The sequence below is a fragment of the Raphanus sativus genome, unplaced genomic scaffold (assembly GCF_000801105.2).
Source record: "Raphanus sativus cultivar WK10039 unplaced genomic scaffold, ASM80110v3 Scaffold2299, whole genome shotgun sequence".
NCBI lineage: Eukaryota > Viridiplantae > Streptophyta > Magnoliopsida > Brassicales > Brassicaceae > Raphanus > Raphanus sativus.
The window spans coordinates 1-16,299 of NW_026617608.1; the positions used below are offsets into that span (position 1 = coordinate 1).

The 16,299-nt window shown below is 33.8% G+C and overlaps 3 protein-coding genes and 1 long non-coding RNA gene across 8 annotated transcripts; all 4 read left to right on the forward strand.

The window, feature by feature from the left end:
• Positions 1-1,671: 1,671 nt before the first annotated feature.
• Positions 1,672-4,748, forward strand: LOC130505467 (uncharacterized). The gene is made up of 13 exons (XM_057000077.1): positions 1,672-1,826; positions 1,975-2,027; positions 2,127-2,302; positions 2,379-2,499; positions 2,586-2,650; positions 2,732-2,875; positions 2,952-3,078; positions 3,216-3,245; positions 3,342-3,377; positions 3,639-3,750; positions 3,830-4,155; positions 4,252-4,464; positions 4,547-4,748. The coding sequence occupies exons 2-13, from the start codon at positions 1,980-1,982 to the stop codon at positions 4,550-4,552; spliced, it is 1,404 nt and encodes a 467-aa protein (XP_056856057.1). The 5' UTR covers positions 1,672-1,826; positions 1,975-1,979; the 3' UTR covers positions 4,553-4,748.
• Positions 4,749-5,176: 428 nt separating this feature from the next.
• Positions 5,177-7,559, forward strand: LOC130494770 (uncharacterized). Of its 4 annotated transcripts, XR_008941694.1 has the most exons (8): positions 5,178-5,359; positions 5,442-5,647; positions 5,730-5,862; positions 6,188-6,299; positions 6,447-6,725; positions 6,814-6,885; positions 6,978-7,079; positions 7,211-7,559. XR_008941694.1 is itself a non-coding variant. In XM_057000076.1 (6 exons), the coding sequence occupies exons 1-4, from the start codon at positions 5,266-5,268 to the stop codon at positions 6,193-6,195; spliced, it is 441 nt and encodes a 146-aa protein (XP_056856056.1). In that variant the 5' UTR covers positions 5,177-5,265; the 3' UTR covers positions 6,196-6,299; positions 6,447-7,079; positions 7,211-7,559. The 4 variants fall into 4 exon arrangements, 1 of the variants encoding a protein (XP_056856056.1); XR_008941693.1 differs by having other exon boundaries at positions 6,814-7,079; XR_008941692.1 differs by having other exon boundaries at positions 5,179-5,359; positions 6,447-6,885.
• A 2,134-nt stretch (positions 7,560-9,693) lies between these two features.
• LOC130505466 (uncharacterized) lies at positions 9,694-13,632 on the forward strand. Of its 2 annotated transcripts, XM_057000074.1 has the most exons (10): positions 9,695-9,819; positions 9,901-9,999; positions 10,115-10,186; positions 10,395-10,454; positions 12,067-12,135; positions 12,223-12,345; positions 12,588-12,632; positions 12,986-13,069; positions 13,173-13,383; positions 13,491-13,629. In XM_057000074.1, the coding sequence occupies exons 1-10, from the start codon at positions 9,778-9,780 to the stop codon at positions 13,508-13,510; spliced, it is 825 nt and encodes a 274-aa protein (XP_056856054.1). In that variant the 5' UTR covers positions 9,695-9,777; the 3' UTR covers positions 13,511-13,629. The 2 variants fall into 2 exon arrangements, with proteins under 2 accessions (XP_056856055.1, XP_056856054.1); XM_057000075.1 differs by lacking the exon at positions 12,067-12,135 and having other exon boundaries at positions 9,694-9,819; positions 13,491-13,632.
• Positions 13,633-14,788: 1,156 nt separating this feature from the next.
• On the forward strand, positions 14,789-15,298 carry LOC130505468 (uncharacterized). The gene is made up of 3 exons (XR_008941695.1): positions 14,789-14,837; positions 14,954-15,016; positions 15,216-15,298. It is a non-coding gene; the product is annotated as an uncharacterized LOC130505468 (long non-coding RNA).
• Positions 15,299-16,299: the final 1,001 nt, after the last annotated feature.

Consider the following 16,299-nt stretch of genomic DNA (forward strand, 5'->3'; position numbering starts at 1 on the left):
GTAGGAACGGGAACTACAAATCTTTTCTATCGTTCTGTAAACAGCTAATTAAGTAGCCATTTGGAATATCAAGATTTCTAATGTGAAGACACAAATCAAACATGACCACTTGATATCATGGAGGAGAAACTATATCTTAGTCAGTGATAGAGACTTATGGCTCTTTAGTTACACAACTTCAACTCCCTAAAGGGAGATCGCTATATCTGCTCGAGACAATAAGCCCAATGAAGTAATCATTAGGACAACGTTAGACGCTAACTGCTCAGACACCATTTATAGATGTGTTCTTAGTCCTCGTTTCTCTTGTGACGTTTTCCTTGAGAACGTGTTCTTAAGTCCCTCTTTAGTCCAAAGCCATGTCGTTTCTAATGGTAAAACCTCTAAAAAGTACTTAATATTTGTTTCATAAATTCGCTTATATAACAAAGTAACATATATCCCTTCTGATTTATAAATTAAAAGCCAAAAAGAAAATTGATCACAAAACAAAAAAAAAACAAAATTTTAAAAATTCTCAAAGTGTACCTTGCATAAGGCTTCAAGAAACTTAGCAAAAAAACGTTTTCCTTGAGAAGTTTCTTAGGTGCAAGCAAATCAATGAAATTATAAGAGAGAGAATTATCTTCAACACCAAGAGGATTCATGGCGCTAATTACGTTGAACCTTAGCACAGTGCGGGTTTCATATTTGAACCAGCCTTTTGTTTCACGAGCTGTTGAGTAAATCGGAGGAATAGTAAGTTTAAGTTTGATCATCCTATATTATATATAAGCGGCTTATAAACCATACAATGTCATTAGCCTGTTTTAGGTTCAAAAGATCATAGAGACATTACAAATCATGTTTTGATAGATCTTTATTCCGCCGTGCCTAGGAGTTAGGACATTATTTTATGCAAAATCTATGCATAGGTAAACTTATAAAGCCTTTATTTTTTTATGGTGTATTTGATACTAGCTACGTTTTTCAACGTAAATTCAAATTACTACAAAATACTTTTAAGATTTTCTACAATCACAACTTGTTTCTACGAACTGCTTAACTATAATTCTGTCTACATTTAGGATTTTTGACTTTTAAAAATTTCTTCTACTATTATGTTATTGTTTTTATTTGTGAAAAAAACACCATAACTTTGAAATCACTACTAAAAAATATTATTCCCTCTGTTTCATAATAAGTGTCATTTTGAGCTTATTTTCTTGTTACACAAAGATTGTCACTTTACAATTCCAATGTAAATTATACTAACTTTCAGCTGAAAATTAATTGTAAACTGCATTGATTTTATAAATAATTTTATTTATCTAAAATACTATTGGTCAAAAAAGTATAATTAATTACAATTTACATATATTTCAACAACTTTCTTAATCTGTGTGAAAAATGTCACAATGACACTCTTTAAGATACGGAAGGAATTCAAATTGTTTCTGATTATTAAGAAAAGGTAACAAAAATATTATCCTATTAAAGATAATATTTTGGTGTGTTATTTTTCTTTTCTTTTACAATTGATATAATAACACTAAATAATAATTGAGTAAATAAGTTTTAGGTTTTTTCCTGAGATAGGCCTACAGCAGCATTGTCAAACAAACGAAAACAACGTCGTATTCGTGCTCGCACGTGTCAAAAAGCGAAATTCGTTTACAAGGAGCTCGCTCGTACGTGTGTAATAGCGATTGGGGAGTTTTCAACATTTATAGGGTTTTTCTAGAGACGGAGCTTGGACTATACAGTATCTTTACAAGTTGCGCAAATCTGATTCGCCAAAAAAACAAACCCTAGTCCGCCGCTTGTCTCGCTCGATCAATTCTCTGGTAAGTTTTAGGCTGTAATCGTCGTTTGATTTCCAATACGTAACAAATTGTTCTCGAGAATCTTCATTCGCTTTAAGCCGTTTAGCCATCGCTCTCTTTAGGGTTTCTATTTTTACTTGAGATATCATCGTTGCTTCTTCTTATTCAGGAGTAATGTCATCCCAATCCGCAGAGCCTTCGGGCAAAAAGAAGAAGCGTAAGGTGAGATTTATATTTTAAATATAAAAAAAAACAAAAAATAGGTCTGAGATTTTAATAGGTTTATATATGAGCTTGCTTTAATCTCTTATTCAATTATAGGCAAGGACTAAACATGAAGATGAAGATGAAGATGATGAGAAGAAGCGGAAGTTGAATCCAAGTTATTCTCCTACTATGTGGAAATCAAGCAGTTCTGAGTCGGAGTATGAGGGCCTCTATCTTGAAAACCAACTCGGTGTTTCAAAACTACCTGGAAATGCTACCGAGGAAGATGTGTAAGTGAAAATTTGTCCCCCTTTTTTTTTGATGTCTTGTTTTAACATTTTTTATGCTTTAACATTTCATTTGCAGGTTAGAGTTCTTCAATAGAACACCTGTCAAAGTAAAATTAATTGATGTGTTCAACAAGAAAAATGTGATTGTTGACCATCAAGCTGATGTCTTTTTTGCTTCTCGTTCTGCAACAAAAGAGGTTATATGATGAATGTTTGAAATTTGACTATTTCTCATTTACTATGTATTTCTAAGTGAACTTGATGTTGTTGTTGTTGTTTATAGGGTCTGAAATTAAATGGTAGAATGATGGGGAAACAAGTACTTTACGTTGCACGGCGTGGGAACAGGTAAGCATTTCCATTTTGTTTGAAATATTAAACTAGTACCTGTACTCACTAATTTGATTTATATGTAATTTATTTTCACAGTCGAGAGATCATATGTGTTAGTGGTTTCAACAACGAAGTCAACATAGATGTTATCAAAGGGGAGATTCGTCGGAAATTCCGTCGACGTGGAAAAATACTAAATATATTTCTTCCAGTCGAAGATAGCACTGGTTTAAGTCTTGGGTATGTTCTTAGTCATATTTGTGACTTTGTGAATTTTTCTTTCTATGTTGTAACTTTTTTTTTTCCTTTTCTACAGGTTTGGGTATATATTCATTGATCTCAAAGAGAAGAAGTACAAGGATTTGATTGGTCACACCGAAATTACTGGACGAAAAGTTGAAATCAGAAGTGCTACACCTAAACTGTGCTACCGAGCTGAAATTGTAAGTGAATACATAATATGAATTTTAATTGTTTGAGAAATTCTATTCTTTAAACTTTCTGCACTCTATTTTCTTTTTATTATTGATGCTATGTTTCATTCACTGAGATAAGCAAGTTTCCTTTTTAATATTTGCAGGAAGGTAAGCAGCAACCAGTCCTGGAAAAGGTAAATCATTACGCCTATTTGTTTGACTTTTAACTCATCTTTTCAGCCTTTGTACATACATGTCTAATCAGTTTTGAACTCGTTTCTTAAAAACAGGGAAGTGACGAAGAAAAAAAGATTGCTCTGAAAAAGGTAACTATTAAGCTAGTAAGATGTCTGAATGTAGTTCATAATCATTACGCCTATTTATTTGACTTCTAGGAAGATGGCTGGAAGTAGTTTATAATCATTACGCTTATTTATTTGACTTTTATACTTCTCCTTATTTCTGAAAAGAACTGTATCAGTTTTCAAAAGTTGAAGGATGTCAGTGTGATTTGTTTTTCCGCATCCCAATTCAATTTCATCTTATGTTTGTTACTGAGGAGTTCACTGCCATATATGTACTTGCAGACGCTATTACCTATACCGCCGAATTTACACAACTCGTGGGGGCCCCAAAAGAGATTCTCGTGGAGAAAGGATAAACCGGACTTAATTCCTGAGACTCCTGCACAAGTTGCATGTAAGTTACGAATATTGTATGTGAAAGTAGTAAGTGTTTCAAGTTGCAAAATCTGATTAATATTGTTTCTTTTCTGAAGCTGAGTGCTGGGCTATTGGCCTTCACAGAGGTCATTCAGCATCTTGTAAACAAGCAGGGATAAATGGACCAGTTCCTACAATCCCAGAGATTCTTGAGGGGGTTGATGCTGCTCATCAAGTATCAGGGGAAGGGATCCGCAGTTCTAAGCTTGCATCTACGTTCATGGAGCAGTATTGCAAGAAGATGGTTGTTCACAGGCGTCCTAGGGGTGGTGATGTGACGCTGTTTGAAGATTTTGAGAGATTTCTCATTGACATTGCGTCAAAAATACCTGTCATGGTGACCGTTGAGTGTGTTCCTGGTTTTCAGTCATTTGATGGACGGGTAAGCAACTTGTTTTATCTTGTTATTTTCGATTCTAGTTTATTATTTTATCTGTTAATGCTAATATAAGAGTATTTATCTTTTTTTTACTCTAAGGGAATATATCGACCAAATGACATAGATTGTTATTTGAGGACTTTCGAAAAGTTTCCTGTGCATTGTCTCTTCTTGACTGGAAGCGATATTGATGAGAATGGGATAGAGTATTTTCAACTCCAAGAGACTTGGGGAAAGAAGTATGGAGATGATGAGGGTTTCATTAAGATGGAAAGACACAAGTGCCTGATTAAATCAGTGGTTGTTTTCGAGGTAAACTTTAATATACTTATATTTATATTAACGTTTGGTATTATTAAAATAGTATCGCTTATATTGATATATATTATTTCAGCATTGAAGTGGAGGAGAGAGATCCTGGGCAAAGGGCGTTATTGTTCACTTCTTTTTCTAAGATGTTTATATTTCTTGCAAATTATCCAAACTTTGTTTTTGTGTTACAGAAAAAATCCAAACTTTGTTTTGTGACCAACTTTTGCTTTTTGTACCGTCAAAACATTGAGATAATTGAATCATCACTATCAGAATTAGTATCATCTATATGTTAAGTACACTTGAAACCCTTGTATTGTATCGTGCAAGATAAAGAAACAGCTTAACGAGTGAGCTGAAAAAAAATAGGGGTATCATCACACTATGAAGTAACCATATCATTACTAGGCCATATATTGGGGCTTCCAGTGTCCAACATAGATAATATTAATTCACATTACTGAATCTCGTATTAGAGATTCCGGCCCGTTATTGATTTAGAGGAAAATAAATAATAAGAAACCCAAGTCCATCTAGGTTCTAGGGAAGCCCACTAAAGTGCAGTCTCCAATCTATATTATAATGCCGGAGTATCACTCCCACCAAAGTGCCACGTGTCATTTTCTAAAAAATGGGCTGTCTTTTTGGTTTGGGCTTTTAACATGTGTTTCACTTTGTATGTTCTGTCTTTTTAATTTTGTGTGTTCTGGCCCATCGTTACCTTAGGGTTTGTCGATTAGATTTTTTTTTCCTGATCGCTCTCGATCCCTCTTCCTCTTCCTCTTCCGTTCTTCTTCAGTTATGGTATTTATTAACACTCAACTGGGCACTTCTTCTGTCGACGAAACGATTCGGTCTTCCGCTTCTCCAATCCTCATTTATATAGAGCTCTCAGGTTAGCTCCCAACCCTTTTCTCTTCATTTCTCATAACATCGTTTACACCATTTTGATACTCTTGCAAAAATGACTTCACCAGCTGTTTTCGCCGCCGTCCCTGCCGTCGCTCCCGTCTCCGTCGTCACCGCCGTCTCCGCAAACGCTGCCGTTTCCGCCGCCGCCGCCGTCCCCTACACCACCTTCGACTCACTCCGACTTGGCAGGACCGGTCTTTGGTCGATAGACTCATCCGATTCTGGACTCGAATCGAATCTGCAGCTGATTCTTTTGTTAGCCGCAGCCATGGTAACTTGCTTAAGCTTCTCACTTCATCTCTTCGCACGAATCGTACTTCTGATTTTCTTATTCTGCGTTGGTTCCGGTTAAGAATCAAGGACAGGTTTCGGAATCTGGAGAGCCGAAACTTGAATCCTCTCATCCGCAAGCTATGGATGCGGAGATATCTCCTGAAGCCGACACAAACCCTGAAGCAGATGTCTTGGCGACTCCTACAATAGCAGGTTTGGTGGTCTATCTCACGATTTTGTCGGATTAATTATGGCCTGAAATTTTGTTGTGAGTGTTGATAGTATTGTACAGTTTGACTTCAAACTTGTGTTACTTCTGTATAACGATTACCTTTTGGAACCAAAATCTGCCGTTTCATAGATTAGGTTTTCATTCTTCTTCTTTGACCCTTCAAATCCGTCTCTGATTTTTCATGTCTGCAAAAACACGTCTCTTTCTTCTTAATCAGTGGATGCACATATTCTTTCACTTATGTTTAATATTTTCGTCGGGTCTGTATGCAGAGTCGAATTTATATAGCTTTGGTCTTTCTTTCAGGAAGTTGATTGGCCACAAAAAAGGGTTTGATCAAATGGTTGGAGGAGGAGGAGGGTTTCTACCGTGGGCCTCTTTTTTTTTTTGAGCAACATTCTCAGCTCTTATGACCATGGTTCGTCAGTTCTCATCCTACATACACTTTCTCAGAGATGTTTTTTTCTTTATTTTCTTTTGGTTAACACTACTATGGGAGACAAATGAGTAAGTTCAAAGACTGACTTATTGTAGCTTTCGGTGGTTGATTTGATAATTTGAGCAGGATGCGTCTTGCCCACCAGGGTTAGCAGCAAGTCTTCGCATCTTGATACTCCCTGTCTCTCATCTCATACCGTGATTTGGTGGGTGTTGCCTACACAGAGGAAGAGGCAAAGACAATGGCTGCTGAGATCGAGGTTGTTGACGGACCAAATGATGAAGGTAAGATGTTCCCCCGGCCTGGTGAACACAGTGACTGCCTTCCTCAACCTTACTCCAATGAGTCAGCTGCAAGGTTCGCCAATAGATGAGCGTATCCACCTGACCTAAGCTTATAACTAAGGTTTATGCTGTTCTTTCACCTCAATTTGTATACTTGTAAGAGAAGTCATCTTCTGTGCCCTAGACCATCTTTGTTAGTTTTCTGCCAGGCATGTCACAATGGTCAAAACTATGTCTTTGCTCTTTTGACTGGTTACCGTGATCCTCCCACTGGAATTTCGGTTAACTTCTATCTTTTTTCTGCCATCAGTCTACTTATTACAACTTCAAATTGTAAGGGTTTTGAAAAAATGAACCTGTGCAAGTGAAACAGATCAGAGAAGGGTTACACTACAATCCTTATTTCCCTGGTGGAGCAACCGCTATGCCAAAGATGCTCAGTGATGAAGATAGAACTCCTGTAACGAAAGCCCATGTCAGTTTTTTTTCTGCTTATTACAGACATTAGAGATTTCATAGAGTTACCAGTCTATTAATTTTACTCTTTTCCTTGAAAATGTTATCATCTAACTCATGTTTTAAAACACATGTCCAACTGTCTCTCAGAGTCTCAACACCAGTTAAGCTCCATTTGTTTGAAGGGAAAGATGGCCAAGCATCTGCTTCCGCTTCTGCCAGTAACACGACTGCAGCTGGTGGCAAAGAAGGTGGACGCAAACATCCCTGTGAATGAGAGTTTTAAGATGTCAAGCCGTCAACCCCACATAGCTTTCATCATTTTACAATTTCCTAATTTTCTCTGCTTGACGTATTTCGAACTTTGCAATGTTTTTCCTATTTCAAGGTTTTTTTTTCTTTCAGCCAATTACGGCATAGTACTTTCTACGAGGAGAACAGTTTCTAAGATTTATTTTTAAAAAGTCAGGGTTGACGTACACCCTCATTATCGTCCGTTCTTTACACATGCATTTTGTTAAAATTGATTAAATAAAGTGTTGAAAGTATATTATTAATGAAACTATATATACCCACTTAAAATGAATTTTTAAATTTATCTAAACTACATATCCTTCTAGGGCTGGAATGGATCTGAATTTGGACAGGGCTGGAATGTATCTGGATTTGGATACGGCAGATTTGTGATTTTAGTATCTGGATTCGGATTTGTATTTTTCGAATATCCAGTTTGGATATCCGTCTAAATATTATATTATCCACGAGTATTTATATCTAGATTTGAATCCATAAAAAGAAATCATTTTGTTTTAAGTAGTTAAAATTCTACAAACAAAGTAGAATATAAACATTTATACAAAATATATAAATATTATTATAAAATTTAAAATATATTATTATAAAATTTAAAATATAATATTATATAACATAAAATAAAATATAATATAATATTACAAGACTAAGTTTATAATATATCAACTATAATTTATTAATAAAATTTAATATATTTAAAATTTTGAAATCGGATCTGGATATTTGACTTAAAAATCAAAATATCTGGATTCAGATTCGACGGATCTAACATTTTATTATTTGGATCCGAACTTTCTGATACCCTATTTTTAGAGCGATCTGGACCGAATCTGGATTCCAGATAATAAGTTATATCTTTAGATCCTCCACATCCAATTAGTCACTCCGAACATTTATCATTACTACTTTCCACTGAATAAATAACCAGGTAAAAAAAACCAAGTTGGAACATACAATTACACTGAGTTAAACTAAGAACGATATAGTAGTTACAGTAAATACCACTGCATACATCATAATTGCCTCTTTTCTGTCTCATCTATAGTAAAACAATAGAAAAGATATCTTTTACAAAACACACTTTTGAAAGTTTAGAAGAAGACGATGAGTGATTCACCAACAACAGAACAACTCCTTGATTTCAAAACTACATTGGGACAACTCACAAGTCGAAGCAGAGGAACAGTTATTCAATTTCCTTCATCACCGAAAAAGAAACACAACACAATTCCATAACTACTCCACAGTTTAAACAAATACTCCACCAACTGCAGCACATCATTCACAACATACCGTTACAGAAAAAGTTACACTCAACATCCCCGCGCTTGCGTTGATTCTACCTAAACATTACCAATTAATTCAAAACCGTTTATTAAATAGTCCACACTTTATCCAAGAAAATTTAAGTCACGTCACAAAATATTTCTATCATATAATGCATTTAAAAAAAAATAATATTTTAGTCTAACAAATTTTCCAAATTACAAGTTTAATTTTTTAGAAGTTTCACTAATAAATACAATATATAAACAAACGTAAAAATAAATAGGCAAAAAAACAACAATTCATAATCACCTATAAAACAAATGTATATTGTGATAAGCTTTCACAGCAGACACAACATGAACAACAATCCACTACTTACCCATCGACTCTCACACCAAGTATATATACACAGACCGAACACACAACAATTGGTCATCTATATCCAGGTACCAAGAATTTTTGACAATAGATGTAATTACAATGAGTTGGTTCCTGAGTCATTGGATTTCATATGATATTCATCATCCCGACTCAACGTTCCTAATTGAAGAGACTTACTAATATGTGATGAGATTACTAAGAGAAAACAATAATATTATACCTCAAGATCTTGAAGTTACTTTAACCATCACAGACTACAATCTAAATGCAACCGTAAGACTTGACGTAGATCTGATCATCACAGATCTAGAAGGAACTGATAGACCCTCTACAACTGAAGAGGAAAACCATGTATGCTCCATCTGCTTTGAGAGCTACACCAATGTAACCAATATTTTAACCCTCAGATGCGACCATAAATTTCATTTTTTTGCATTGATCATTGGTTTCGTATAAACATAAGTTGTCCAGTGTGTCGGACAAGTAATTTATGAACCAATACGGGCTAATAATAAAAAAAAACTTTCAAGATTCAAACTCGGAATTCATTTTTTCATTACTTACAATTCCAGAAATAATAATAATACAAAATTCCGTAAATATTCAACAACCTATTCAAATAACGAAATCACGTACATAAAAATACTTGACGTGTCGATAATATTCCCGGCCCCGCGCCTGCGCGGGGGCTATGAAACTAGTATCTATAATGACCTAGCAGTCGTCGTTCCTCGCTTTCATCGCAACTTCTCTCAATGGACGAAAAGAAAGACAACCGCGAGGAATCCAATTCCAAGGTAATCTTCTAAGGGCTTTCTTCTTTAGACAGTCTTGAATCACTTGTGACTATTTTTTTCTTTTTGTTTCTGTTTTGTTAGGTTGTAGCAACCCCGGAAATAGCGTTGGGTGATTCAGAGATATTAGGAACGCCCAAAAACCAGCAAAAGGACAAGAAGCGGCGGAAGAAGCAAAAGAAGGTCGGAATTGAACTTCTTGTCCCGATACTTTTGCTTCATCTCTTATAGATCCTTAAGATTCTTTTATCCCTCTGTATTTCTTATTTAACTCTTTTGTTATTTTTGTAATTTTTAGGTTGATCAAGACACCTTATTGAAGTCTAAAAAGCTGCAGAAACACAAGTTGCGTAGGAAGAAGCAGAAGAAGGTCTGATTTAAATTCTTGTCCTAAGACTTATTGACTTAGCTGTTATTGTTTGCGTATTTCAAAATCGATTTGTATATATATTTTAAAAAAATATTTGCTTATTTGCTTTACTTAGTGAATCTTTCTAAATCGATTTGTATATATATTTTAGCCTCTGTATATTAGTGATTTCTTCACATTTTCGATTGGTCTTTTTGATTCTGCTTAGGTTGTGACAACCACAGAGCCTTCAGAGATAGATTCTGATGATCCTAAGAAGCTCAAGAAGGTAATAAGTCATCCCTCATTTAAAATTTATTTAATCTATCATACTATTCTGTTTATTACTATGTTAACTATTTTTTTTCCTAGAAATTGATTAAGACAAAATGACTGCACTGAATATGTCTTCATATATTCAAAAACTTATTTTAGAAAAAATAAAGAAATTAGAAACTATATATCTTCATATATTCAAAAACTAATAAGATAATTTAAATAACTCTAACTATATTTATGTAACAATCTCAGTATCTCACTGAACTTTAATAAATATTTTAATAAATCTATACTATTAAAGTAGATGACTGTTTATGAATTTGCCTTTCAAATTTTTAATTTGAAATTTTTAATTTATTACAAAAATTGACTGTACCTTTTTCCCAGCATTATTTGTAACCAATCAAAAATTATTATTTTGCAATTACATTAAAGAGTATTTAATATAATTCAGTTCTTACCCTTTTTGAAAATTTTGTTTCCTAAATATTTTCACCATATATTTCCAAAAAAATATTCAAATTATTAATTATTTGAAATTTTTTATTAAATGAAACGTCAAAATAAAATCAAGTTAAAATGACAAATGATTAAATCAACAAAAACATAATACGGGTCTAAATGATCTCAACTCCTTAAAAATAGTTTCATTTAAAATAAAAACTAAATCACATAAACTAAATTTAATAAAATTATAGAAAATATTTTGAAACTCACAAATGAATTTTTCAATACAAGAGTGTTGAAGATATAAAATATTTTATTTAAATTAAAAAATCAGTGTAAAATAAGTTTAACTTCGGTTTAAATAAATAAAATCATATTACGGGTTAGAATTATTTATAGTCTTCTAAAATTTAGTCATATTGAAAATAACAAAAAATAAGTCATATAAGTAAATGTAAGACAAACATTAAAAAGTTAAAATATATCATTTATCAAAAATCATAATTTTTATTAAGTAAAATAATTTCCAACAAAAAATATATCCGCCCTTAAAAAGGGCGGGTCAAAATCTAGCTGGTTCTTAAGACGGACCATGAGCTTCACTGCCCCTATTTCTCTAGAGTCAATCTTCTATGGATCGGTAGAGGCTTTATACCCCTATTTCATAATTCCTTTTATAATCAAAACCCAAAATCTCAAATCAAATCTTTCCCTCTCATCAAACTAAACCCTAACCTTCCTATAGATTAATGAACCCATGGGCAAAGATTTAAATTTTATACCTTTAAATTTGGAAAAAAAAGTTTTAAAAATCGTTTTTTATTAATATTTGATGATTTTCGTGAAATTTTGGAGAGACCATTTTTTTATTTTTGAAATATTTTTATCAAATTCTATAAATCAAATAAAAAGTATTCACATTTTCAGTTTAATTTTATGAATTTTCGTTTGCTATATAAAATTAAAACAAAAACCGAGCCCATTAAAGATTACACTATGAGATATAAGGGCATTGGAGCAATTGGTTCTAGTCTACTGGGCTTTAAATTGTGAAACTTATAATGGGGATTCCGGCCCGTTATTGCTTGAGTGAAAACATTTATTCTGGAAGTGCAAAGACCAGGTTAAATGGAGTAGGGTTTTTGCCTCTTTTCTCCTTTGTTTCTATCCCATAGCCGTCGCTCTTCTCTTTACATCTAGACTTGTCAATGGGCAAAAAGATGAAGAGACGCCACGAATCCGGTGTAATCTTTTTCCTCTTGTTCACGTTTTGCTTCTTTGTGTACACAGTCTCGAACCAATTTTGACTGGACCTTTTTTTTTTTTGTTAGGTTGAAATAACCCCGGAGATAAGTTTGGGTGATTCAGAAATCTTAGTAACGCCAAAGAATCAGCAGAAGGCCAAGAAGCGGAAGAAGCAAAACAAGATTGAATCCAAGAAGAACCTAAAGAAGGTGAGGTTTATTTATCTTCATCGTAGGATTGTTGTTACTGTAGTTGCATGTCAGTATCCTTGAGATTTATTTCAACTAGCTTGAGATTTATTGTAGATTGAGGTTTATTTCAACAAGCTTGAGATTAATTTGTCCGTATCCTTTCCATATAATTTTGAGACTATTTTCTTTTCTAAACTTAAAAATTAAGTTCCATTCACAATTTTGACTGGACTTTGTTTCTGTTTTTGTAATTCCTGTAGGTTGAGATAATCCAAGAGCCAGAATCGAACAAGAACCTAAAGAAGGTAAACTTTAAACTTTTTTTTATTTATAAAAATATAATTTGCTTAGCTGTTGTAGTTGCTTTTCATATCTGGTTCATGATTCCTTTTTGATTGAATCTAATTTTCTGTTTCATTCCTCGAATTTGAGATAGTAATCAAGATAATATTATAATTTAAGTTCGGCAATCATAATTGCCAGACTCACAATGAAAACCAAAAATTCATTACGCTTTGTACACAGTTGAGATTCATTTACCATATGCATTTTCTGCTACTTTTTCTCTTAAGTGTTGCAATAAATCATTTTCGGAGCGAATAAAGCTTGTAATTAGTTTTTGCTGCTAGCTATACTCATTATAATTATATATTGTCAGATAATAGATGGATTAAGTGATCGTCTAAACGAGATGACTGAAATTGTCCAAAAACTAAAGGAGACTTCAGATCTACTTGAGAAGGTGTGTCTCACCGTACTCTAATTGTTTATTTAAGCTAGTGTATGTTAAGGAATGGTACCTTACACTCTATTTATTTAATTTAAACCATTGTTCCTATATATAGGAGAAAGAAACTCCAAAGAAAAAGGTGGTTGAGTGCTGTTTCGAATCTGAAGATGCGTTTCGTAACCACCAGAAAACCGTTTTCGTTGAGGGATTCAGGTGTTCCCCTCCTAGGGGTGATATCAAGAGCGCATTGATAAAACACTTCAGTCCTTGTGGAGAGGTATCAACGGTTTTATTCCCTTTCATTGCCAAACCGGTGTTCCCATGGGGTTGTCTCTTCTTTCCTCTTGTTTCTAACAATTAAAGTTAAATGCAAACGCTTATAGGATTACTCTCTCTCTCTCCTCTCTCTCTCTCTCTCTCTCTGTTGTTTCAGATTTGCCTTCATCAATATGATAAAAGATTACGATAGGCTTTAACACTCGATGGAAGTTACTTGGATGGACTGAGGCTTACGGTCAAGATGGCTATAAAGAGAGAGGAATACTATGTTTTTACTAACCACAACGGTTGTGAACGTTGTGGTATTGCGTTGTTCCACGCACATCAAGAAACAGAGGTTTGAGCAGTTTTACAGGCAGAAATAGATTGTCCTCTCAGGTACACATTTTATTCAAACTTGGTAAGACTTTAATTTGTTTATTAATTTCTGATCATTTGTTTTCTTCTTGAAATTGCAGATGACATGCGTACCTGTAACTAGGTGTCCCTAACAAGGGGTTGTTTTGTTGTTCCAATACAACAAATTTCGTGTGTTCTCAAAAGTGGTTCTGTTATGGGATTCATGCTATTTATTTCATAATTTATGCCTAAATAGTAGTGATGAAACTTCTTTTGTATCCAAGTCTTTTGGTTTTCAAAAATACTTTAGTTTTTTTGTATTTTGGGATCTATGCTATCTAGTTTCATAATTTAAGCTTAAATATTTAATGATGAAAATTTTTTTTATCTAGTCTTTTTCTTTCTTATTTTCACTGTTTAGCATAAAACTTAACTAAATTACAAACTTAGACTAAAATTGATAATATGAATATTCTTATCCAAAATTATTGTTTTGGCTTTTATAAGGTTCCCACTATGAATCTCTCTAGATACATACTTTTTGTTTCCTTGAATATTGATAAGAAACTAACTTCTCTTTAATTTGTGAATATTTTTTCCTCTTGAAGTTGTATTTGCGTTCTCACTCAAGAAGTCGAAAAGAATGGCGTAATGAGTCGTGCCCACAAAGAATACACTTATTTAGAAGCCCAAAATCCTAATCATTAAGAGAGAAACCCACAAAAACCAGGATAAATGCAGTTTTGAGGTTTTAACATCCCTAATTTCTATTAGTGACCAAGATAATTTATTTTCATTCACGTGGGGTTCATGCGATAAGTTAGCAGCTAGTTGCTCTTCGTTTTCATCCAAATCGGATATTTGAATCTAAACTCAGTGCTTTTTGCCTCTCAACCTATTGAAAACCTAGAAGTTGATTTTCTGTTTCAATCTCAACTTATCCATGGACAAAAAGAGGAACATTCACCAGCAATCCCATGTATAATCTTATTTCGTCTTTTTGTCTTCTTTTTTTTTTCTGTAAACAGGTCGTGAACCACTTGTGAATGGAATTTTGTTTCTGTTTTGTTAGGTTGAAAACAACCCCGAGGATAGGGTTATGTGATTCAGAGTCATAGGAACTCCCAAAAACCAGCAAAAGGACAAGAAGCAGTGGAAGAATGTCGGATTTAAACTTCTTGTCCCTATATCTTGCTGCCAACTCTTATAGATACTTTAAGACTCATCTATCCCTATGTACATCTTATGGATTTTTTCATTGTTGTTGTAAATTTTCAGGTTGATCAAGATGCCTTATTGAAGCCTATGAAGCTGCAGAAACACAAGTTGCGTAAAAAGAAGGTCTGATTTAAACTTCTTGTCCTCATAATTATTATAGTTTGCATATCATATTTCAACAGGTTCCATTATTACTTTTTTTAATGAATATGAACTTCTTAGCTTTACTTATAAAACATTCTAGAACGGGTTGTATATATTTTTAGCATATGTTATACAGATACATATTGTTTTACTGGTCTTTCTGTTTCTGTTTTGTTAGGTTGTGACAACCCCGGAAATAGTGGTGGATGATTTGGAGATATTAGAAACGACCAAAAACCAGCAAAAGGGCAAGAAGCGGGGAAAAAGCAAAGGAAGGTCGGATTTAAACTTCTTGTCCTGATATGCTTCATCACTCATAGATCCTTAAGATTCTTTTATCCCTCTGTACTTCTTATTTAACTCTTTCGTTATTGTTGTAATTTTCAGGTTGATCAAGACACCTTATTAGTTATCCCTTTGTACTTCTTATTTAACTCTTTCGTTATTTTTGTAACTTTTTGAAACTATTTTCGTTTCTAAAATAAAATTTAGGTTTCATTCCACAAGTTTGACTGACTTTGTTTTGTTTTTGTGATTCCGTAGGTTGAGATAACCAACGAGCCTCCTTTGGAAGTAGAATCCAACAAGAACCTAAAGAAGGTGAGAGTTGTAATGCTTTGCATATCTGATTCCTGATTCCTGATTCCTTTTTTGATGAAAATAATGAGCTTGTTTTACCTCCCTCTTGAAATTTTTGATTGAATCTCTATTTACTGTATTCTGACTCTGTTTCATTCCTTGAAGTTGAGTGAGTAGTAATCAAGATGAAATGATAGTATAAGTTTAGCAAGCATTATTGCCGGTCTCACAAACCACTTTTGTATGAAAACCAACAAGATATGCATTTTCTAAAACGAATAAATCGTATAATTAATTTTTTTTTGCTGCTAGCTATACTCATGTTCTCTACTTTTTCCAATCATATATTGTCAGATAATAGATGGAATTAAGTGATCGTCTGAACGAGATGACTGAAATTGTCCAAAAATTGAAGAAGACTTCTGATCTACTAGACCAAGGTATGTGTGTTTTACGGGTCTCTCTCTCTAACGGTAAGAGTGGATGTTCGGGTACCCGTTTGAGTTTGGTTCGGGTCTATTCGGTTTCGGTTTTCGGGGTCAAAAATTTTAGTATATTAATCTGTTTATAGGAGAAAGAAAACTCCGGAGGAAAAGGTGTTCGAGTGTCTTTACGAATCTAAAGAAGCGTTTTATCGAACACAAGAGAAGCATTTTCGTTAGGGGATTTGATTGTTCCTTCCC